The following is a 25,006-nucleotide window of genomic DNA, read 5'->3' on the forward strand; positions in this document are numbered from 1 at the left end:
CGAAGTACAGGTCCACGCATACGTTCGGGGTGCAGCATGCCTTAACGAGGGCGCCTGTGAAAACATAGCACAGTCTCCCTGGCCCGCCTCCCCTGTTCAGGCTGAGAGAGGGTACGCAATGGTTGCAAAGCCCGTGGCGCTCATTCGCAGCAGCCCGGTCCGTAATCTTCAGAGTGCACTCCTCCCATTGCCCGCTCAGCTCCCATCCAGCCTGCGCCTGCGCAGGGCTTCCCTAGTGATTCCGAGGACGCGCCTGCGCACCTCGGACTAAGATGGCGGCGGCGGCGGCCTGGCGGGGCTGTGGAGCGGCTGCTGCTGCCGCAGGGCTGCGCAGGCGGTAGGTGACGGGCCTGGAGCTCCCAATAGGGGTGCCGCTGGGTTTAGCCAGCGGAGCGGTCGCCGCCTCGCAGACTCTCTCTCAAGGGGGGAGGTAAAGCATCTGATGGAGCCGTTGGTTCTGCCTCTGTCACCGCAGTTGAGGGTTTAGCTGTCAGGAGACTGTCTCACAGAGTCTGGCTGTAGAGACAGATCGGAGGAGCTGGATTTGAATCGTGTGGTTCCCTCCCACCCCCAGCCTTTTGACCACGTGCATTCCCTCTTTTAAACACAAAATCAGAATATCACAAAGAAAGGAAGAAAATACCTTATCTCATTACTTCATTTTCCCGGTGAGGCCCAGAAAGGGGACGTGATGTGTCCAAGGTCCCATAGCTTCTAAGTGTTGGAACTCCTGGGACAATCTGGCCCCTAGGTTTCCTCCCCATCTTCAACACCACCACTTTAGCCCACACCGTTCCCTTGCTTTCCCCCTTTCCCTAGCCCGCCTTTGAGTTTTGCCTTTCAAAGACATTTGTCAACTTTGGCAGAGGATTTCTGTAGGTGTCTACCCTGATTTTGCTTCTGGAGAAAAAGGCCTAGAAAGAGTTTGACCTCTTGAGTATTAGAAGTTTTAGGGTTAATGGTGATGCTTAAGTTTAAACGCATTTCCTAAAAATATTAAGCTTGCAGAAGGATTTTTTTGTTAGTTATGTCCTGTGTCCCCCTCATATGTTTGAGCAGATGTTTTCCTTGGTGGCGCCTGCCTGTAGTCTCAGCTACTCAGGAGGCCTGAGGCAGGAGGATGGATCGCCCCAGGAGTTTGAGGTTTCAGTGAGTGAGCTATGATGACACCACTGCATTGTAGCCAGGGGACAGAGCCAGACTCTGTCTCAAAAAAAAAAAAAAAATGTTCTATGAAAAAAGCAGGTAGCTCAACTTGCAGTTCAAACAATTGTGTAAATGCTGTGAGTACTTTGGTATCCAGCAGAAGTGCTTTATTTGCGTACTATTAACAGGATAGGGACACATTTTAATAAAATTAATAATTATTAGTCCATCATGGACATTCTTATGTGAAGCTGGCCTTTTTGTTGAATTGCCTATGTGGGGTAAACAATATGACTTCTGGTGCAGTTTGGTGCTACTTAGTTGATTTAGGTTAAGACCTCAGAGGTTTCACCAAACGGTTGCTTTCATATCAGTGCAAGTGTCCACAAAGTGAATACTATAAAAAACTCTTAGTAGTATTACAAAAATGGTGTTGATCTCGTGGACCTCCCCCCGCCCCCCGGCAGAAGACCTCAGGAGCCCAGGGATCATAATTTGAGAGTCGCTGGTCTATATGACCATGGGCACCAACAGCATATGGCCACCAACACCTCACTTTGAGAGGCCAAGGCGGGAGGATCACTTGAGGCCAGAAGTTTGAGACCAGCCTAAGCAACATAGTAAAGCCCTGTCTCCTCAGAAATGTAGAAAAATTATCAGGGCATGGTGGTGCACACCTGTAGTCCCAGGTACTTGGGAGCTGAGGCAGGAGGATCACTTGAACCCAGGAGTTTGAGGTTGCAGTGAGCTATAAACATACCACTGCACTCTAGCCCGGGCAACAGAGCAAGACCCTATCCCCTCCTCCACTAAACAAAAAGAGTGAAATAAAGTTACAACACTAGGTTAATATATTTCCAATCAGAAAGCATGTAAAGACTGTTGGCTGCTTTAGCAGGTTAGGGAACAACAGTACACTGTCTATTAGAGTTTTTGAAGTATTAAAATACTTTTTTTTTTTTTTTTTTTTTTTTTTTGTTGAGACAGAGTCTCACTTTGTTGCCCAGGCTAGAGTGAGTGCCGTGGCATCAGCTTAGCTCACAGCAACCTCAGACTCCTCGGCTTAAGCGATCCTACTGCCTCAGCCTCCCGAGTAGCTGGGACTACAGGCATGCGCCACTATGCCCGGCTAATTTTTTCTATATAGATTTTTAGTTGTCCATATAATTTCTTTCTATTTTTAGTAGAGACGGGGTCTCGCTCTTGCTCAGGCTGGTCTCGAACTCCTGACCTCAAGCGATCCACCCGCCTTGGCCTCCCAGAGAGCTAGGATTACAGGCGTGAGCCACCGCGCCCGGCCTAAAATACTTTTTTTTTTTGCGTCCACCCCCACCATGAAATACTTTTCAAAACAGGTGATATAGATTATATCGACAGAGGGAAACATAGTGGTGGGGTGCAGAAAAGGAGGGAGACTTTTCACCGTTAAACACTTACTTCCTTATCAGTTTCAAACCATGTGACTCTATTACCTGGTTTTAAATTTTTTTCTAAAGAAGAAATAAAAGCCTATAGTTCTTGCCTCCTTCATGTATAGCTAAGAGTCTGGGACTCGAGGTTATAAATGACTAATGTAAATGCAATTTTGTTTCTTATGCCTGGATGTTATAGTATCTTGTGTACATACAATTATCAAGGCTATGGATTTCCATTTGAGCTTTACTTGTTGAATTGTTTGTAGATATTGCTTGTCTAAGTAAGTCGAAATAATGTAGATGGAAAATGAAAAGTCAGCTCTGTAATTATTTTTTATTACTGGTTGTGTTTGAGTTTTACATATGTCTTTATACATGAGAAATAGAAACTTGTTTTAAAAGATTAGATCTCTTAAAATGTAATTTATTATTTGTTTTAAAATGTAGACTTTGTCTTGTGATGAAGAATCCATACACCATTAAGAACTATCGTCTGCATCAATTTGTACAGAGACCACTTTTCCTACTACCTGCAACCCTATGTAACACAGGTAAAATTTTACCTCTTTTAGAGCAAATGGTGTTCAGAAACTAATGGAACTGTGATAGGATTTTGTGGATCATAAAAGATGAGAATTTTCTACTTAGAACCCTATAAAAGAATATAGAGAGCTTTTTTCTATTGTAATACTACATTCTAGTTATTTGCAAGGACACTGTCCATTAGATCTATGAAATCTCAGTACTTTATATGATATAATAATCCCCCGGAACACAAGAGTTGCTCAAAAAATGATTTCTGAAGTGAAAATATTGTAAAAAGAAGTTATAAATGGGTTTGTGGTTCAAAGAATCATATGTATTTTAAGTTATTGCTTTTCTTATTTTGGTAAGAATATCCCTAAAATCAGGCCAGGCCCGGTGGCTCACGCCTGTAATCCTAGCACTCTGGGAGGCCAAGGTGGGAGGATCGCTCGAGGTCAGAGGTTTGAGACCAACCTGAGCAAGAGTGAGATCCCGTCTCTACTAAAAATAGAAAGAAATTATCTGGACAACTAAAAATATATGTATATATAGAAAAAATTATCCGAGCATAGTGGCACATGCCTGTAGTCCCAGTTACTCAGGAGGCTGAGGCAGAAGGATTGCTTGAGCCCGGGAGTTTGAGGTTGCTGTGAGCTAGGCTAACACCACAGCACTCTAGCCTGGGCAACAGAGTGAGACTCTGTCTCAAAAAAAAAAAAAAAAGAATATCCTTAAAATCAGTATATCTCTGGCTTTCTTCCAGACCTTAAAACATAGGATTTTGAATATGCTTTTTCTTTTTTTGTCAAAATTAATTACTGTGGTTTTGTTAACAATCTTGTTGATATTATATACTTTGAGTTCCTTTAATATTGGAAATAATTATGAAGATGGGATTTTTTTTTTTTTTTTGGAGACAGAGTCTCACTCTTTTGCCCTGACTAGGGTGCAGTGGCGTCAGCCCAGCTCACAGCAACCTCAAATTCCTGGGCTTAAGCGATCCTCCTGCCACAGCCTCCCGGGTAGCCGGGACTACAGGCATGTGTCACCATGCCCGGCTAATTTTTCTATATATATTATTTTTAGCTGTCCACATAATTTCTTTCTGTTTTTAGTAGAGACAGGGTCTCGCTCTTGCTCAGGCTGGTGTCGAACTCCTGAGCTTAAATGATCCACCTGCCTCGGCCTCCCAGAGTGCTAGGATTACAGGCGTGAGCCACCGTGCCCGGCCAGGGCAGAGACTTTATGCCTTCTGTAAACTTGGGAGAGAAGAAGAGTGCTTTCCTGCCAGCTTGCCTGTTTCCTTGAATCACAGAATAGTTTAGACATAAACACATAAATATTGAGTAACTCAACAGATCAGACCACTTTAACTGAACTTTTATATTTTGTAGAACTGAATTATGTTGTCATCTCGGCTTTTCAAATTGGAAACCCACTGACTTTGTAATTGATACTGACTCGAAGCAGCACTAATCTATATTTTGGAGGATCTTATGCCTGCCTATTTTGGTACCTATTAGTACCAAGGATAATAGGAAAAAATATTTTATATCAGTCTCTCTCTCCTTTTGTAACTCTCATGACACTTTGAATTACCTAATTAAATCCAATTTAGTTTATAATTGGAATGATCTTGTTAAATATTTACCTATTCAAATATGTCTTTTGAAATAGCTTTGTTTATTGTCAAAAGAGAAACATTGTATGGTAGTGATGTCATATATTTTCATAATTTCTATGATCAGACAGTATGTACAGATTATGTGCTTTTAAGTGACTTTTTTTTTTAAACATTTATAGGTTTTACCTTTAAATATTTCTAAAATGTTTTTCTTTCTACAGGTCTAGATTTACTTAAGTAGATTGAATAAAATAAAGCCAAATTTAATTCTTCAAGTATTGGTAGAATGTTTAATGTGTATGCAGAGATATTGGTTACCAATAAATTATTAAGAAATGCTGAGGCGGGAGGATGGCTTGAGGTCAGGAGTTCGAGACTAGCCTGAGCAAGAGGGAGACCTCTACTAAGAAATAGAAAGAAATTAGCTGGACAACTAAAAATATATATAGAAAAAATTATCCGGGCATGGTGGCGCATGCCTGTAGTCCCAGCTACTTGGGAAACTGAGGCAGGAGGATTGCTTGAGCCCAGGAGTTTGAGGTTGCTGTGAGCTAGGCTGACGCCACGGCACTCTAGCCCCGGCAACAGAGTGAGACACTGTCTCCAAAAAAAAGAAAAAGAAAAAAGAAATGCTGGGCCAGGTGCTGTGGCTCATGCCTCTAATTCTAGCACTCTGGGAGGCCCAGGTGGGAGGATCGCTTGAGGTGAGGAGTTTGAGACCAACCTGAGCAAGAGTGAGACCTCATCTCTACAAAAAAATAGAAAAATTAGCTGGGTGTGGTGGTGCACACTTGTAGTCCTAGCTACTTGGGAGGCTGAGGCAGGAGAATCGCTTGAGCCTAGGAATTTGAGGTTGCAGTGAGCTGTGATGACGCCACTGTGCTCTAGCCTTGGTGACAGAGTGAGATCCTGTCTCAAAAAAAAAAAAGAAGAAAGGAAAAGAAAGACAGACAAACTGCAAGAAATGATTGGTTCAGAACCAGGGCTAGAAGAACCTTGCTGCTTTTATTTACAGACAGTGGTGGCAGCCCTTTCTTTAATGTTTCATTTGAAAAATTATTCCCTTATAACAGAGATTTTCAGAGGAATGTCTTGGTGGAGATATAAATATTTTAAATGACATGCCTGGACATCAAGATTATTTATTTATTTATTTTTATTTTTTTATTTTTTGAGACAGAGTCTCACTCTGTTGCCCAGGCTAGAGTGCTATGGCGTCAGCCTAGCTCACAGCAACCTCAAACTCCTGGGCTCAAGCAATCCTCCTGCCTCAGCCTCCCGAGTAGCTGGGACTACAGGCATTCGCCACCATGCCCGGCTAATTTTTTTTTTTTATATATATATTTTTAGTTGTCCAGATAATTTCTTTCTATTTTTAGTAGAGATGGGGTCTCACTCTTGTTCAGGCTGGTCTCAAACTCCTGACCTCCAGCGATCCTCCCGCCTCAGCCTCCCAGAGTGCTAGGATTACAGGCGTGAGCCACTGTGCCCAGCCAAGATTATTTTTTATTTTTCTCTTTTTTAGGATTTGCCTAGTCACCAACTGATGTCTAATTAGGACAGTAACTTAAGCAAAATGAATGAGAGTTTAGTTTCAATTGCTACTTTATCCAGGAAATGGTTTAACATCAGCTAGCTGGAACTGCTTGGCGAGGTACAAAAGCGACTCTCAGCTGTCAAATTAGAACCTTCTCCCTAATGGTTAAGCAAAACACTTTCATACCAACCATATGTTTTGCCAAATTTAATCTCTTTCAAATTTAAAACTGTTGCTTTTTGGTATTTTATTATCTTTCCTAAAATATGTGGAATGAAGATTATGACAGAATGGGAAGACTGATTTTAAATGTATTTTCCTGTTAGTCTTAGCACTAATAGATAAGCATTGGCAGTATGCATAGTAGCTAAGAGGGTCAGCACTAGAAAGTTGTCCAGATTGGAATCCTGGCTCTATCACTTAATAGCTGAGTGACCTTTAGTTTCCTTGTTAAAGAATAAGATAAAAACAGTGCCTCCTTGGGGGGACGTAAGGATTAAATGATGTACTTTATATGTGTAATGTGCTTAGCACCAGACTCAGCACATGATATGTACTCAGTATATTTTAGTTATTATTATTAATATATACTACTGTCAACCTATTTAAATATACTGCTTTAAGATGGAGGATTTCTTCCATCTTAAAGAAATCCCCCACCTTCTTTTCTTTTTTCTTTTAAAATCACTATAGCTCTCAGATCTTATAAAAACTGTATTTTTATAATAAATAATGAAGGTCTGTTTAATAGTTTTATGATTGTTAAAATCCCAGTGCTATCCTTTTGTCCTGCAAGTTGTCATTATAGCAAGGTAGGAAATTAAAGATTCTGTTTTCTCTTTATTGCTGTAATGAATTCATTCTCAGTCTCATCATGGTCCTAGAAGAAACATATAAGAAAAGAGCCTGTAAAGATATCTTTTAAATATTCCAGAAAGTAATTTGCATAGATTCCCACTTATGTGATTTTATAATGTTACTAACTATACCATTGGGCAAGTTATTTAATATCTCTCTGCCTTAGTTTTTTCATTTGTAAAGTGGGAATAGTAGTACCTTCTTTATAGGGTTGTTAAAGGTATAAGTATTAATACATTTAAAGCACTTGACCTCGTATCTGGCATGTAATAAGCAAACAATAAATATTTGTTATTACTATTATTATAAATTGCTAACTTTATTATCTTTAAAATAATGGTGGCACTTTGGAAAGAAGGGAATGTACCATTTAACTATATTAATATCATAGTGTTAAATGATCTATGATTATGATTATGATAGCCACTGGTACCAAGTCACTAAAAAGAGTATATGTGTGACTCCTGAATTATGATGTACCTTCCTACTTAAGTGTAGGATATTGCTGGAATTTGTTGAGTAAATAATGAAAGTATTAATATAAAATTCTATGTAGTTACCCTAAATATGCTGATATATTTCTTTCTCATCTTTATAAATTCTTATTGTGTCAGTATGGACAATAAAGCCTTGTTTTTTCCAATTTTTCTCACTTCTTCTGGTTCTCTGAAAATGAGCACTTCATAGTCAGTCCATAGTCTTGTTTTTTTTTCTAGAATAACATTCTTCTTTTTCTTTTTTAGTGAGATACATGTTTATTCAAACACAAGACACTCCAAATCCCAACAGTTTAAAGTTTATACCAGGAAAACCAGTTCTTGAGACAAGGACCATGGATTTTCCCACCGCAGCTGCAGCATTTCGATCCCCTCTGGCTAGGTATATTACTGTTTTCATTTGCTTTAGCTAAGAAACATAAATAACGGACTTGGGGCTAAGATGGCCTTACTTAGCTATTGCATTTATATGTGTAACATATATATATATATATATATATATATATATATATGTTTGTTGTTGTTGTTGTTGTTGCTGGGGGGAGACAAGGTCTCACTTTGTCACCCAGGCTGGAGTATAGTGGCCTCATCATAGCTCACTGTCACCTTGAACTCCTGGGGTCCAGTGATCCTTCTGCCTCACCCACCATGCCTGTCTAATTTTTATATTTTTTGTAGAGATGGGTCTCACTCTTGCTCAGGCTGGTTTTGAACTTCTGGCCTCAAGCAATCTTCTACCTCGGCCTCCCAAAGTGCTGGGATTACAGGGGTGAGCCACCGAGCCTGGCCTATGTTTTTTTTTTTTTTTTAGTATAGAGAATTATTTATTTTTTTTTGGTCAGAGGTAAAGAAAAATAAGAGTTGATATTAGAAAACCTTTCTCCTAAAGAGTGATGTATTTGAGAGATCTGTAACATGAATAAATAAAAATTTATATTTTTACTTAAGGAAAAAAAATGTTAAATTGCTAATCGTGGTAAATTTCCATTCCAGATCTTTAAAAATCTGATATTTTAGAACGATGAAAACTTGCTCATTTTATTCATAAGGATAATTGAATTTCTAGATGTTTCAAGATGGAGTAATTCTTAAAATATTCCACTCAGAACTATAAATGATTATAGTATGGCATGATTTTTAGAAACTAGTCAGTGGAAACAGTTTTTAAATTCACCAAATTAAGACATGTTTAAAGATACAGAAGTCCCCCTTTATCTTTGGTTTTACTTTCTGCAGTTTCAATTACCCAACATCAACTGGAGTCCAAAGATATTAAATGGAAAATTCCAGAAATAAACTCATAAGTTTTAAATTGCACACCATTCTGAGTAGTGTGATGAAATCTCACTCTGTCCCACCCTGTCTGGCCCAGGATGTAAATTCTCCCTTTGTCCAGCATATTCTTGCTGCATACTTCTCAGTTACCAGATGTTACAAAATTGCAGTGCTTGTGTTCAAGTAATCCTTGTTTTACTTAATAATGGCCCAAAGTACAAGAGTAGTGATGCTGGCATATTGTTATAATTGCTCTATTTTATTATTAGTTATTGTTGTTAATCTCTTACTGTGCCTAATTTATAAGTTAAACTTTATTATAGGTATGTATGTACAGGAAAAAGCATAACATATATAGGGTTTAGTACTATCTGTGATTTCAAGGATCCACTGGGGGTCTTGAAATGTATACCCCCAAAGATAAAGGGGGACCACTGTGTGTCAGAGATGATAAAGCACAGCCAGGCATGGTGGCTCAATCCTGTAATCTTGGAACTTTGGGAGGCCAAGGTGGGAGGATCTCTTGAGCCCAGGAGTTTGAGACCGGCCTCGGCAACGCAGTGAGACCCTGTCTGTACAAAAAAATTTTTTAAAATTAGCCAGGCATGGTGTTGTGTACCTTGTTCCTCGGGAGGCTGAGCCAGGAGGATTGCTAGAGCCCAGGAGTTGGAGGTTGCAGTGAGCTGTGAGTGCACCACTGCACTCTAGTGTGGGCAACAGAGCAAAACCCTGTCTTTAAAAAAAAAAAAAAAAAAAAAAAAGGATGATAAAGCACAAATGATAAAATTGTTGGAAGGAACCTCTTTTTAACTGATAGCTAACGAAATTATTTATAGTAAGGAATATTAGAGTTGGTCAGCATCAATTGAAAGTTTTGTTAACCTAAGTCTGAAACTGATTTCCAAAGATACTTGGAAATAAAGTGTAGGTAACTATTTATGTACATACAGCCATATCTCATTTAGGGGAGGTAGAGATTTGCTAAGCTCAGGAATAGTTTTTAAAATTCCTAATTAATATATACATTTCCTTTGACTTAAACATGTCACTTCTCAGAATATACCTTAGAGCATGTGTTTTTCACACTTTTTTAATACAAGCACAGTAAGAAATGTTTTACATTATGACCCACTACACACATACCTCTGTGTGTGTGTGTGTGTGTGTGTATAACCAAAGTTTGATGAGATAATTTTCACCCTTACAATGGGTAATGTCTTTAAATTTCCTTTCTCCATCTCTCTTTGTTATTCTGTTCTATTTTATTAGATAAAATCCTAGTCACTACATAATTGATTTCATAATTCACTTATGGGTTTGAAAAATCCTACCTTAGAGAACACCAACACATGTATACAAGGTATGTACAGGGATGTTCATTGTAGTCTTGTTTTTAAGTTGGAAACAACCTAAATATTCATCAATAGGAAAAGTTAGATAAACTTTGCTCATCCATAGTCTGCAGATATTAAAAAAGATCAGAAATACCCATATTTACTGTCATAGAAAGACATCTAAGACCATTAGGTGAAGTAAGCAAATTGTAGAACAATGAGTACAATATATTATGTATATAAAAACAGAAAATACAGAACAAATGCATTGACAAAGCAATCTGAAAGAATGCACACTGAACTGATAACTGAGGATTCGGGAGGGGTAGTTGAGGGGCATTTAAACTATGTGTATTGTTTGAAATGTTTGTATCAAGAATGAGTACACAGGCCGGGCGTGGTGGCTCACGCCTGTAATCCTAGCATTCCAGGAGGCCGAGGCGGGCCGATTGTTTGAGCTCAGGAGTTCGAGACCAGCCTGAGCAAGGGCAAGACCCCGTCTCTACTAAAAATAGAAAGAAATTATATGGACAGCTAAAAATATATATATAGAAAAAATTAGCTGGGCATGGTGGCACATGCCTGTAGTCCCAGCTACTCGGGAAGGCTGAGGCAGGAGGATTGCTTGAGCCCAGGAGTTTGAGGTTGCTGTGAGCTAGGCTAACACCATGGCACTCTAGCCTGGGCAACAGAGCGAGACTCTATCTGAAAAAAAAAAAAAAAAAAAAAAAAGAATGAGTTCACAAATTTATGTTTAAAAAATGTAAAGGTAAAAAAGCCTTAATGAATTCAGTTATAGATTTGTTAGAGATTATGTCTGATAGATGTTCAGTTGGCAAAAGCCTTTTTCAAATTAGTCTTTTAAAAATAGTGTGTCTCCTGGATTCACAAAATTTATCTTCAGTCAAAACTAATCTTATTTTCTTTCTGTGTTAGTAGGGAATTTTTTGTTGTAAGCTAGAATGTAAGCTTCCTTAGGACAGAGACCAGTCTGTCTTGGCCATCATTGTATACCTAGTGCTAAGTACAGTGCTTGGCACTCAGTAGGTGTCAAATATCTGTTGAATGAATAACTGATTGTATGCATATACCACAGTCTGTTTATTCATTCACCAGTTCGTGGATATGTCTAGATTTTTTTTGTGGCTATTATTGATACAAGTAAAGCTGCTATAAAGATTCATGTACAAGTCTTTGTGGAGCATATATTTTCATTTCTCTTGGGCAAATATCTAGGCATGGGATTGCTGGATCATTGGGTAAGAAAATAAAATTGGCCATGAGTTGATAATTGTTGAAGCCTGGTGATGGGTACATGGAGATTCTACTTTTCTCTTTACTTTTATATATGTTTAAACTTTTCCATTATTTTATTGTCTCTTATTTTTTCTTTATTCACAGGCAGTTATTTAGGATTGAAGGAGTAAAAAGTGTCTTCTTTGGACCAGATTTTATCACTGTCACTAAGGTAAACATAGGATTATATAAAATAAGAATTGAAGTACTTCTAGTTTTTTCTGAATCTAATGCCCCTCTCCAGAATTTACATACTTAATATATTTTATGTTTTTTATATATAATTAAAAATCTCTTGGCTGGGCGTGGTGGCTCACGCCTGTAATCCTAGCACTCTGGGAGGCCGAGGTGGGTGGATCGCTCAAGGTCAGGAGTTCGGGACCAGCCTGAGCAAGAGTGAGACCCCATCTCTACTAAGAATAGAAAGAAATTATCTGGCCAACTAAAAATATATATAGAAAAAAAAAAAAATTAGCCGGACATGGTGGCAAATGCCTGTAGTCCCAGCTACTCGGGAGGCTGAGGCAGGAGGATCGCTTAAGCCCAGGAGTTTGAGGTTGCTGTGAGCTAGGCTGACGCCATGGCACTCACTCTAGCCCGGGCAACAAAGCAAGACTCTGTCTCAAAAAAAAAAAAAAAAAAAATCTCAAATGAAGTTTACTTCTCACATTTTTTCAAGTTAATTATTTAATACAGTTTTCTAGTTAAAATTAACTATAGTCCAGGTCTCTGATTTTTTTAAAAGAGAAAAACTTGAGCTTCAGAGGGTTAAATGCGTCCAAGATTATAAATCTAGCCTATAGCAAGACTTAACCTTGGCAGGACTATAATTTGGGCTTCCAAGTATTAGTTTTACTAATTCTTATCTTAAATTGATAGAGTAAAAAGGGAAGCAAATAAATATTACAAACAAACAAATTACGTAGATATATGTCAGATGCCATGATATATATGCTCACTTTGAAAGGAGATATATTCATTCATTCTGTTGAGACATATACACACACACACACATACATATAAAACAAATTACATATATATGTACAAATTCCACCATTCTGCAATAATATTTCCATAACATTTAATATTTGATATTTAATAGAATAGTGAATTTGATTGATTTTCTTTCAATAACGTTTCTCATTATGGACTGTCATATTTACTTGACATCTTCAGCAATTGCCTGTTCCCTTTCTGATTTGTAATTGATAATTCATAGGTTTGTTTATGTATCATTTGTATTTTTCTTCCTAAATGTATATGTGTATTTGCAGCTTATATGCTATCTTTTTTCTCATTCAGACAAATTCAGAGTATTTTTCTTCTTTTTATTACTACTTAGTAGAGCCTACCATTTACTAAAGATTGAGGTGGCATTCTGATCCATCTTCCAAATAATTTATTAAAATATTATATAGAACTAGTTTCTTTTCCAAATTACTAAGATATATCACTAGTTTTACTCTTACATCTGTAGCAGTGCCAATTTATCTCACTTTTTGTGTATTGTTTCTAAATGTGTTCTTAACTCATGACAAAAATAGATCCTTTTATCCATGTTGACTCAATTTTTATTTTTTTTATTTTTTTTATTTATTTATTTTTTTGAGACAAAGTCTCACTCTGTTGCCCAGGCTAGAGTGAGTGCCGTGGCGTCAGCCTAGCTCACAGCAACCTCAAACTCCTGAGCTCAAGGGATCCTCCTGTCTCAGCCTCCCTAGTAGCTGGGACTACAGGCATGCGCCACCATGTCCGGCTAATTTTTTCTGTATATATTGTTAGCTGTCCATATAATTTCTTTCTATTTTTAGTAGAGATGGGGTCTCGCTCTTGCTCAGGCTGGTCTCGAACTCCTGAGCTCAAACGATCCGCCCACCTCGGCCTCCCAGAGAGCTAGGATTACAGGCGTGAGCCACCACGCCCGGCCTGAGAATCTCTTTATTTGTCCTCTTTAAAGACAGAAAGTTCATTTAATATTTTGACTCTATTTATATCATGAAAAAGTGTATTTTAATCATTATCTCCTATACAGAGTATGGTACATATAGCACACTTAATAAAAGTTTGATGAGTGAATGAATGAATGAATGGGGGATGTTCTAATATTTTATCTTCTAAAAGTCATTTAAGCAAGACCCTCTAAGATTTGGAACTGATGTGTATTCTCTAGAAATGGGTGCTGTTGCACAGTACTGTATAGGATGTCTATAGGAAAAGATTCTTGAAAGATACAAGGAAGTGTTCTGTATTTGTTTTTGCCCTTGGCTAGAAATGTGGCATTTTCCTTTAAATGCTTATAGGAAAATGAAGAATTAGACTGGAATTTACTGAAACCAGATATTTATGCAACAATCATGGACTTCTTTGCATCTGGCTTACCCTTAGTTACTGAGGAAACATCTTCAGGAGAAGCAGGTAACATGTTGTGTTGAGTAATCAATATTTGTCTTTTTTATTAAACTTTTCTATTTTCTTTCCATTTGCCTTGATTTCAGAAGTCATAGGAATATAGATTTTTATCATTTAACATATTTAACTCTGAAACCAGTTCCAGAGGGGGCAAAACTTCATATATACTATGTTATCTCATTTTTGAAAACTTGTATATAAATTGAATCTACCATGAAAAACTAATTGTTTAATTATAAAAATTTTCAAGCATGCCAAACATAATATAATGTTCACCCATTTATTCTCCACTCAGATACAATAAATGTTAACTTATGCCACAGTTGCTTCAGACCCATGTTTTAAATAAAATATTAAAGATACAGCTAAAATTTCTATAACCCCATTCCTTTTCCCTTTCTGCTTCCAGAGATGTGTGCAAGTTTGATTTATTTGTTTTGTTTTGCTTTTTTTAGAGAGAGGGTCTTGCTCTGTCTCCTGGGCTAAGAGTACAGTGGTGCGATTATAGCTTACTGCAACCTCAAATTTCTGGGTTCAAGTAATCCTCCTAGCTCAGCCTCCTGAATAGCTGAGACTACAGGCATGTGCCACTGCACCCAGCTAATTTTTGTATATTGATTTTATTTATCTGTCAACTTTGTTTAACACTCTCACTGGTTCTAATAATTGGTCGATTTAAATAAACTTTACCATAAAAACTCTATGTTTATGTATGCGCGCACACATATGCACAAACATTTGTGTAATCATCTTTAGATGATAGAGTTGTACTTCTAGGTATATGCCCTAAAAGAGTCTTACAAATGTGTACAAGGCAACATGTAGAAGCCTGTTCATTGAAAATTTTTTTTTAAGTATATCAGCAGATAAAAGAAATAAACTAGATTGGGAGCTATTAACATGAAAAGATATAAAAGAAAATATTAAGTGAAAAGGGAAATTTGAAGTGTATGTGTATTTATAAATGTGCCATTTATGCACATTTTTAATAGTATGAAACGGTTATGTATGTTCTTGATGGATACATATGTAAAATTATTAAACCTTTTTGAGAGTAATTTGACTACAGCACCCAAAATTAAAAATATACAAGCTTTTTACACAAATGTTCCACGACTAGGAGTTTATTTCATAAATATATTTGCAAAAGTTCACTGATAAATATATATACAAGCAAATATGTTACTGGATTGTTAAAAGTAGCAGCAAACTGTAAACAACTGAAATAATCAAGAAACTGGGCAAAGACAAATCTATACAAAAGTTAATATGCACCTGTTTTAAATATTGAGGCACATCTGTGTATGCTGATATCAAAAGACCTTTAAGATAAATTATATAGAAAAAAGCAAGGTATAGAATAGTGTGTATAGTATGGTCTTGTTTGTGTAAATTTACGCATGTAAATGTAAACATGTACTAGAAAGAAATACACTAAACTCATGAAAGTGGTTGTCTGTGGGAGGGATGGTGAGGAATGGAACTTGGGTTTGCTGATCTAAGAGAATTTTAGCTTTTTATGTTTTATTTCTTTTACTTAAAAAGACTGAAAGTTAATATAATTTGATGTTAATATTGTTATTTATGGGGTTGCCAGAATCTAGTGTTTGTTATAGTGTAATTTGAAATTTCTGCATTTTAAATTTTCCCAAAGGTAAATAAATTTCTCAAAAAAACCCAAACTCATAGAAAAGCATTGGTGAAAATAAGTACATAACGTTACCAAAAAAAAAAAAAAGCAAAATAAAAATGAAACAAAATGAAAAACTAACTTTTTACCCAGAAGATTTGTAGAACATTTCAGAAATTTCCGGAAGGCTTACATCTATATTTAGTATTGTTGTCTTCCTGAAAATCACTCAAATGAGAAACGAAAGATGTAACTTAACTTATAAAGTAGGTGTGCCTTTTTGTCTCAATGTCGCCATCAAAATTCAGTCTCTTTTCTCTGCTATTTTTCAATCTTTGAGAACAATGAAAGTTTACAAATTTACTGGCTAAAAATTTCAGACCCTAACACGATTAGTAGATCAAGGTATTTCAGTATGTTTACCTTCATCATTAAGTGTTGAGTTGATCAATATTTCTAATTATTCTTCAGAAAATCAAATGTATGATTCTCCTTCCATTTCCCCAAAATCTATCACCATACCAAGTTACATGTTCTATGCTTTTATGTTTTTATTGATCCATGAATATAAAACCATCCTGTTTTAATATTTGCATAGATATAAAATTTCTACTATTGATATTTTTCATATGTAATTATTTCTAGGATCTGAAGAAGATGATGAAGTTGTGGCAATGATTAAGGAATTGTTAGATACTAGAATACGGTATGTGCTCCTCTCTCTACCTGAAGTCAAATGCTGCAGAGGCAATTTTCATTATAGCAATATACTTTTTTTTAAAGGCGGAGTCTTGCTTTGTCACCCAGGCTAGAGTGCGGTTGCATCATCATAGCTCACTACAACCTCAAACTCCTGGGCTCAAGTAATTCTTCTGCCTCAGTCTCCTGAGTGGCTGGGACTACAGGTGCATGCCACCATGCTTGGCTAATTTTTCTATTTTCTTGTAGAGACCCCGTCTCTTGCTCAGGCTGGTCTCGAATTCCTGGCCTCAAGCAGTCCCCCCACCCCGGCCTCCCAAAGTGCTAGGGTTACAGGCGTGAGCCACTGCACCTGGCCTCATTATAGCAATATACTTTCCGTTGTCTGTGAGATTATAGTAGAGTTTCAAAATAAGTACAAGTTAATGAAAATTGAAAATTGCTGAGAGAGTAGATTTTAATTGTTCTTACTACATAAAATAAGTATGTGAGGTAACATACATGTTAATTAGCTCAATTAGGCATTCCACAATGACTATGTATTTCTAAACATCATGTTGTACATGATAAATATATACAATTTTTATTTGTCAATTAAAATAATCAAAAAAGAGAAAAAGAAAAGTAAGCCTAACACTCAGAAATTTTCCCCATGAGATACTTGCGTATTCTTAGCTGCATAGGGGAAGAAACTAAGAAGTCAATAAAAAAAAAAGTTGGAAAGCAGAGCAGAGTTTTAGCAGTCTTATGGTACTGGGGTGAGGGACAAAAATTGGACTTTAGGATCTATCAATGAGCTAGAGCCTCAAGAAACATCCGGGCTTTTGTTTGGGCTTCCCAGAGAATTATACGCACGAAATGAGGGCATACCAAAGATAGATCACACTCACAAAACTGTAGTCCAGTATTGTCAGCTTAATTCCAGAGTAGATTGAGCTGTTGTCAGAAGATAAGATGAATCCTTTGTGATGTAATATAATCCCAAGTCACTTTAGTGTTTCATACACAGTGTCTATCATTCAGTCAAAAATTGCTAGGCATACGTAGAAGCTAGACCAATGGAAAAGAAAACAGATCTATAGGCAACCTAGATGTTAGAGTTATGATATATGATCTTTAAAATAACTGTGACTAAAATAGAAAATAGATAACAAGATAAAGAATTTCATCAGAGGCCTGGAAACTAAAAAAATAGAAATAGTAATTCTGGAACTAAAAAATGTAATAACTGAACTCCTTACCTTAGGTTAACATTGGATTGAACATGGTTGAAGAGAAGATTAGTGTACTGAAATATAGGTCAATAGAAAATATTCAGATTGAAGCACAGAGAGAAAAGAGAATGGGAAATATACGGAAAAAGCATGAGAGATATACAGTACCTGGCAAAAAAGGTCTTGCAATGTAGGGTTTTAAATACATCTAGAATTAAAATGTTTGACAAAATATAAAAGGTGGTAGGTTAAAAAAAAAGAAATGTTCTAAAGTCTTGGCATTGTTTGGATAGTGGTAAAAATACTAATTTATTATAAAGTCTAAGCAACCAAGTAGGCATCTTATAAGGTAAACAATAAATATTAAAAGACTGTGTAACAAGCCTATAGCGGAGAGAAATAGAATAATAAAAAAACACAAAAGAATGAAAAATAGGAAACAAATAGTAAGATGGTAATATAAAGCCAAATATATTGGTAGTTACATTTAAATGTACATGGGTCGATTAACAAAGATAAGATTGTCAGAGTGGATGTCAAAAAACAAAACCAACTACACACCGTTTATAAAAGACATATATCTTAAGTATAAGGACACAGAAAAGTGGAAAGTAAACCAATGGAGCAATCTATAGCATTCAAAGAATGACTAAGTGAAACCTGATGTAATTATACAGATATCAGACCAAATGACCTTAAAACTTATAAAGATAAACAGAGATCTTTCATAGTAATAAAAGGGTAATTTCTATCAGGAATATATACTAATCTAAAACTTACATGCACCTAATAACATAGCTTCAGAATAAATGAAGAATACAATTGACCCTTGAACAACACAGGTTTGAACAGTGTGGGCCTATTTATATGCAGATTTTTTTCAACCAAACACAGATTGAAAATACAGTATTTGTGGGTTGTAAAACTCACGAATATGGAGGGCCAGCTTTTCTTATATGTGGGTTCTGCAGGGTTAACTGTGGGACTTGAGTGTGTGTGGATTTTTGTATATGCAGGGGTCCTGGAACCAATCCCCTGTGTATACCAAGGACAACTGTATTTGACAAAACTAAAAGGAGAAATAGAACAGTCATGGTGTGAGACTAACACATCTCTCTCAATGACAAATAGAACAAGCATATAAAATAACCAGTAAAGCTGTGAGAGTCTTGAACCTATGATTAACAAATTTGACTAAGTTGACATAAATAGAAGGCTATATTCAACAACAACAAAATTTTATTCTTTTCAAGTATAGCTGAAGCATATACTGAAAGAGACTGTATACTATATCATCAAGTGATCCTTAACAAATTTCAAGGATCAAAATCACTGAGAATATCGTTCTCTGACTACAATGGGATTAAGCTAGGCATTAGTTACTAAAAGGTAACTATAAAATATATGTTTGGAAACTAAGCAATGCTCTTCAAACAGACGTATGGATCAACAAATCTCAAAGGAAATTTGAAATAGGAGAATATCTGTATTATGACCTCAGTGTGGGCAAGTATTTTTTTTTTCCATAGGACACAAGAAAACAGAAAAATCAGGGCAAATACATATAAATTGGACTACAGTAAAATTATGACTTTCTCTTTCAAGACATCTCTTCATCAAAAGACACATTTACAGTGAAAAAGCAAAACATAGGATATTTACAGAGCATATATGACAGAATATATAAAGAACTCTTACAAATTGGTAAGAAAAAGATAATCATATAGAGACTGGAGCAGGCACTCCACAAAAGACAATAACCAAATAGCCACTAAACATATGAAAAAAGTGGTTAACTTCATTAGTCATTATAAATATTCAAATTTAAATCACAATGAAATATTAGTACAGATCCACTAGAATGGTTAAAGCCATTAATGTTGATAACACCAATTCTTGGTGAGGATGTGGAGCAATAGGAACTTTCATGCACTGCTGGTGGGAATATAAGTTTATATGACTTTGGAAAACAATTTGGTAGTATCAATTAAATCTGAACACATTCATATTTTTGATCCAGCAATTTCACACTCAGGTATATTCCCAGTAGTAATATATATGTATACCAAGGAAATTTACAAGAATCTCCATAGCTGCATTATTTGGAAAAGCCAAAAACTGGTATTAACCCAAATGTCCATCAACAGTAAAATGGATTAATAAATTTTGACATATTTACTTGATGGAATACTATGCAGCAATGAGACTGAGTGAACTAGTACTACATTCAGCAATGCAGATGAATTTCATGAAGAGCAAAAGAAGCCAGATACAAAAGAGAAATTCTATATGATTTCTAAGTAGAATTTATACTTATAAATTACAAAGTTCAAAAACAAAGCTAAGCAGTGGTGACAGAAATAGGGGTAGTAGTTATGTTTGCTTGGGGGGAGTGATTAAAAGGAAGCACAGAGGGGACTTCTTGGGTGCTTGTGTTCTATTTCTTGGTCTGGGTGGTAGTCATGAACATGTGTTCACTTTGTAAAAATTAACTGAATTGTGCACACATGATTTTATGTATTTTTCTATATTAATGTTATATTTCAATGAAAAGTTTACCTGAATAAAAAGAAGCCAGCACATGTCAATCTTCCTCTTCCTTTGCTCAAAAGAAGTGAATATCTTAGGTAATCACAATAATTATTAGGAAATTTGAAATCTTAAATGCTTAAAAAGATTGTTAATAAGCAAAAGAAAATGTAATAAGTAAAGGCAATATTTGTGTGAATGAATTTTGACATTTTATCTGAAAGTTAAAAAAATTAAAATTACAAGTAAGCCTCAGCCACAGTTATTGTTCTCTATTATAATAGTAGCTCCAACTTTGTGAATTTTTTTCAATATAAAATTTAAGCTCTGAGCTGCATTAAAGTTTTTCAATGAAAACTTGTATTTTAAAAAATATATCATAAATATTCTGTGACCACAGGCCGACTGTGCAGGAAGATGGAGGAGATGTAATCTATAAAGGCTTTGAAGATGGCATTGTACAGCTAAAACTCCAAGGTTCTTGTACCAGCTGTCCCAGTTCAATCATTACTCTGAAAAATGGAATTCAGAACATGCTGCAGTTTTATATTCCAGAGGTAGAAGGTGTAGAACAGGTATGCCAGTATTATTATATGACAGTTTAGGTTTAATATTAAGATAAATATTTGAAAAGAAAAGAAGTTCATGACCTAACTTTTTCTTCAAAGGCTAGATCTTTGTGTTGCAATTTTTATCCAACTTGAGGTCTCCTTATTTTAGAACTTTAGTTATAGTGTTATGAGAACCTACTATGTGCCAGGCATTTTTACAAATATTACCTCATTTAGTTTCTGATAACACAATGCATTGAGTAAACCATTCCCATTTTGTATATAAGGAAACTGAGACTCGGAGGACATACTGTTGCTCTGATTGTATAAAAAATTATGAAAAAGGCATTCAAAACATCGTGTAATTTTTTTTTTATAGATGAGACTTAAAAATCTTTAGTGGAAGAGCTCCACCACATCATATTTATCCACTTCTTGTTCTCAAACATGCAAGCAAGAAGCTCATCGAGAAATCATACTTTGTTGTATAGTAAAACAGAGTACTGAGTAGAGTTCTAAGGCTTTATAGCATGATATCAACATTTTTTCTGCCAACATACCTAAGGAATATAACACAGCACCTCTTCAGCAGTAATAGTGACTCTTACTGCGGTGATTCTCAACCAAGAGGCCTGGCCTTATGAAGAGATTATCAAGGAGGGGAAGAATGTGTGGAAATTAGAAGTTTGAAAAAACTCCTTAGGTACTTTTGTACCCTTAACAACTCTTTTGAGAATCACTCATCCCTGAGTAGTATTAAAAGTCATCCTTTTGGTCCAATACCTGCCATCTCCTCTTTGAAGTCCTTTTCAGTCCCTCATTTGGAATGAAGCTTTACTTTGACTCATCCAAAGCTTCTTTCTGTGTGTCTGTTTCAGCTTTATGTTTCTGTGGAAGCTCCCTGAGAGACATGAAATCATATCTAGGCCTTTGTATCCCTCTGCAACCACTAGCCCTGTGTCTTATAAATGTCCTTTACATACCTTGTGTTAAATAAGCATTTGGGAATATTATTCCAAATTTAGGAATAATTCTGTCTAAAATAGTTGATTGACAAAATTCTTTGGATTTGGTGTAGCTGAGATTGAATATAAAGTATTAATTTCTTAAAAGTAATACCCATTTTTACTCAACCCAAAAGATACACTGTGAAAGAATTGTTTTTCCATTGATTGTCTCAGATCAGAACTAGGTTCATCTAGATTTTTTTAAAATTTATTTTTCTTCCATTATCTTCTGTATGCCTTTTTAAAAAATTACATTAGTTGACACTTTGGTGACTTTGACAAAGGAACATTTTTATTCACTTGTCCAGGGTAGGGTGAAGAATTGGCCTTGAGATTATAAATTTGAATTGGCATTTAATTGTAGGAGGTGTGGTGAGGATAAAAAATATTCTTAGGTTTATATAACTCTTTTCCTCTCCAGAGGAGTTAGTCTTTATTATCTTAGTAATATATTAACTCATGGAAAGATACTCACCTTTTCATTTTTTCTTCAATGTTAGTATTTTTTTTAACTGAAAGTCTTTACATTTTTCTAAGGTTTAAAATGATCTTTTATCTGAATAAGACCAAAGTAATTAGTTGCTAATACAGTATTTGTTTGTTTACTTTTTTTAGGGATTCATTTTTATAATGTTTTTACAATAACAGTTTGATATTGCTCCACAGAATATATTTAAGTAAATAAGAAGCTTTTGGGGAAAAAAAGACAAAAATTCAATTACATTAGTCTTACGGCTAGAGAATACCAGGTAATTAATTATTTATTGTCTTCTCTGCCCAGCTGAGACTCAGCTACCGGAAGCCTCTTTTAAGACAAGGAAAGAGAGCAGTGCTTTAGTTAATTAGCAAATATTTAATTTGCTTTTATATTGTTAGGATACCAGGTTATGATTCAAACCTTGTGCTTTGGGGCTGTTGATAGATTTATTCTTATTAGATTGTCAGCATAGTTATAGATTAGAGTATATCAGGTAAGCAAGTAATATTAAAATCAGGAAACTAGCAGAATCTAATTCTTTTCTTAATTCTTAAATATTCTTTGTTTTTTTGGTTTTAGGTTATGGATGATGAATCAGATGAAAAAGAAGCAAACTCACCTTAAAATAATCTGGATTTTCATTGGGCACAAAAGTTGGACTTAATGACAATATATGCCAAGATTTTATTATTAATATGCTGAGGAACTTAAGGATTAATAAAATATGCCCTTTCTGCAGAGAATGATATATAAATTGGATGTTTGCTTTACCTCATTTGAGTTATTTATAACATCCTGAATCATCTTCTGTACACGTGGATTTTTTCCAGGGATATTTTTATTTTTGTTCCTCATTTCTCATGGTTCCTTCTTTGCATATGTGTAAAGCAGTTTAAAATACATTTTCCCCATCTATTTTATTTACTTTTTAAATACAGAAGTAAATAGTGAGAATGCTTTTTAAAATATTCTAAAATGGCTTAGCTTTTTGTGAGATGTCTGAAACTATTTTTATTGATGTTTATAGCTTGTTTTTAAAAAACAACAATTCTGATTTAAAAATGGTATCTAGCTACTAGCCCCGAATGTAGTAGTCATAATATCTCACTGAAAGACCTCGCCCTCAAAATCATAATGCTACAAACTCAAAAACTCAATTCCAGAATCTAGACAAAATTTCCATTGGTTGTGAGACAGAGCAGAATGAGAAAAACTGCCTCAGTATGCCTAGCCTTTACCTTATAGCAGAATGTCTGAAAAAAGGTGAGAAACTGTTTTGGTGTTTCTTCTACTGGCTTCTCTCGGCTCAGAGATCCACAGTCTGTGCCATGATGGAAATTTGGACAGTTATCTTTCCACCATAGTGGTACTGCTTTTTCAGGTAGCCAAGAGAGCATATTAGCCTTCTCTCTCATTTTTTAATAGTAATTCAGAGACAGCAATTCACAGAAAATACCGGCAGAGGAAAGATGGGAAAATAGCAGTGATACATTGCATCTCTGGAATTCTAGTTCCCAAAAGCACAGAGATTAAGATAGTAATGGAAACAGAAAGAACTCTAGCAGTTGTTAGTGCTGGGAATTGAAGTTTTTAGTTTTGTCCTTTGGTTCACTGAACCAAACAGTGAGGTTTGAGAATTTATTCCTTAGTTATCATAAATGAATTTAGTTTAGACATTGGGAATTGGTTTGCAAGCAAGGCACCTTACCTACTCTTTAGTTGAAGCTATAGGAAATTGAGATTGTATAAGAGATGCAATTAATGGCAAATCTTGGATATGGCCACCAAATAAGTGGCTGAGGTGGGTAGAGGATTAGATTATTAAAAGAGAAATTATGGAAGTGAGAGGCCAAGGTATTGGAAAGATTTTCTGCATAAGGGAACATCCATGAAGAATAGGAAGGAAGGTGGGGGAAGAACATTCTAGGCATTCAGAACAGTGTAATCAGAATTGAGAGTGTGAAATGCATTTGGGAAATGTAAGCTAAGTATGGCCTGAGTACAAAGTAGAAGTGCTTAGCTGGAAATGATGCAGAAGTAGGCAGTGGCAGTGTGGAGAGTACCACAGAAATTCCTGGTTGCCTACCCAACATACACCCCTACTTGTTAAGGGAGGTCCTCTCAGTAGGTCCCACCTCCGTCTGGGGGAAGAAGTTGTAACTTGTCTAAACCAATCATTTTAACTCCATTTCTCTGTGGTAATCATTAGTCTAGGGGTAGCCATATGACCCAGCTCTGGCCAGTGAGCTGTAAGAGAAAGTCTCTTGGAGAATTCTGGAAAGACTTTCTTTGCTGATTGAGAGAGAGAGAGTTAATCCCTGGAAAGAAGGCTCCTTTCCCATCCATTTCTTTCCTTCCTGCTTGGTACACTAGTGTGAGATGCCCAAAACAATGACAGTCAACTTATAATCATTACAAAAAGCTGGTTCACTGTGAATGGCAAGGAGGAATGAAACGGTCTGCATCCTTGAGGACATTGTTGACTCTTGAGCCAGCCCAGGAATCACCCACTTCCAAGGTTTATATGATGTGAGATAAATGTTTTTCTTGTTTTGGCCACTGTTATGTGGCATTCTATAACTCAAAGCTGAATGCCTTTTAACAGGCAAAGAGACTGGTAAATCATGGCGGACTTGGTAAATACTTGTACTGCTTTTTCATTTGTGGCAGACTGCAAAATGTCAACCTTAAAATGAAAACAAATTAATAGTATTTTTAATTAATTGAACTATTATTGAAAGATTAAAAGATATAGTTTAATCAGGTTATAGTTTTTAAGTATTTGTGCTTAATTTCCCCCAATATGATCCCAAAGGAAGAAAATAATCATTCACTATTAGTTGTGTTTAGCTAAGACAAAAATAGAAATTAAAACCCCCCCAAAATGTATAAAATATTTTTACATGAAGTATTCTTGAAAACACTTTATAAATAAGGGACATTTCAATAAGTATTTGAAATTACGATTATTGGTCAGGAGTA

The 25,006-nt window shown here is 35.9% G+C and overlaps 1 protein-coding gene across 3 annotated transcripts; it reads left to right on the forward strand.

Annotated features, from left to right (window-relative positions):
• Window positions 1–321: 321 nt before the first annotated feature.
• On the forward strand, window positions 322–22,779 carry NFU1 (NFU1 iron-sulfur cluster scaffold). 3 transcript variants are annotated; one of them, XM_069494483.1, is made up of 8 exons: window positions 322–337; window positions 3,009–3,112; window positions 7,849–7,984; window positions 11,613–11,679; window positions 13,808–13,922; window positions 16,192–16,252; window positions 20,389–20,563; window positions 22,604–22,716. In XM_069494483.1, the coding sequence occupies exons 2-8, from the start codon at window positions 3,022–3,024 to the stop codon at window positions 22,646–22,648; spliced, it is 690 nt and encodes a 229-aa protein (XP_069350584.1). In that variant the 5' UTR covers window positions 322–337; window positions 3,009–3,021; the 3' UTR covers window positions 22,649–22,716. The 3 variants fall into 3 exon arrangements, with proteins under 3 accessions (XP_069350584.1, XP_069350586.1, XP_069350585.1); XM_069494484.1 differs by lacking the exons at window positions 322–337; window positions 3,009–3,112 and adding an exon at window positions 6,275–6,364; XM_069494485.1 differs by lacking the exons at window positions 322–337; window positions 7,849–7,984 and having other exon boundaries at window positions 3,011–3,112; window positions 22,604–22,779.
• Window positions 22,780–25,006: the final 2,227 nt, after the last annotated feature.

Source organism: Eulemur rufifrons, chromosome 19 (genome assembly GCF_041146395.1).
Source record: "Eulemur rufifrons isolate Redbay chromosome 19, OSU_ERuf_1, whole genome shotgun sequence".
In the NCBI taxonomy this organism is placed as follows: Eukaryota; Metazoa; Chordata; class Mammalia; order Primates; family Lemuridae; genus Eulemur; species Eulemur rufifrons.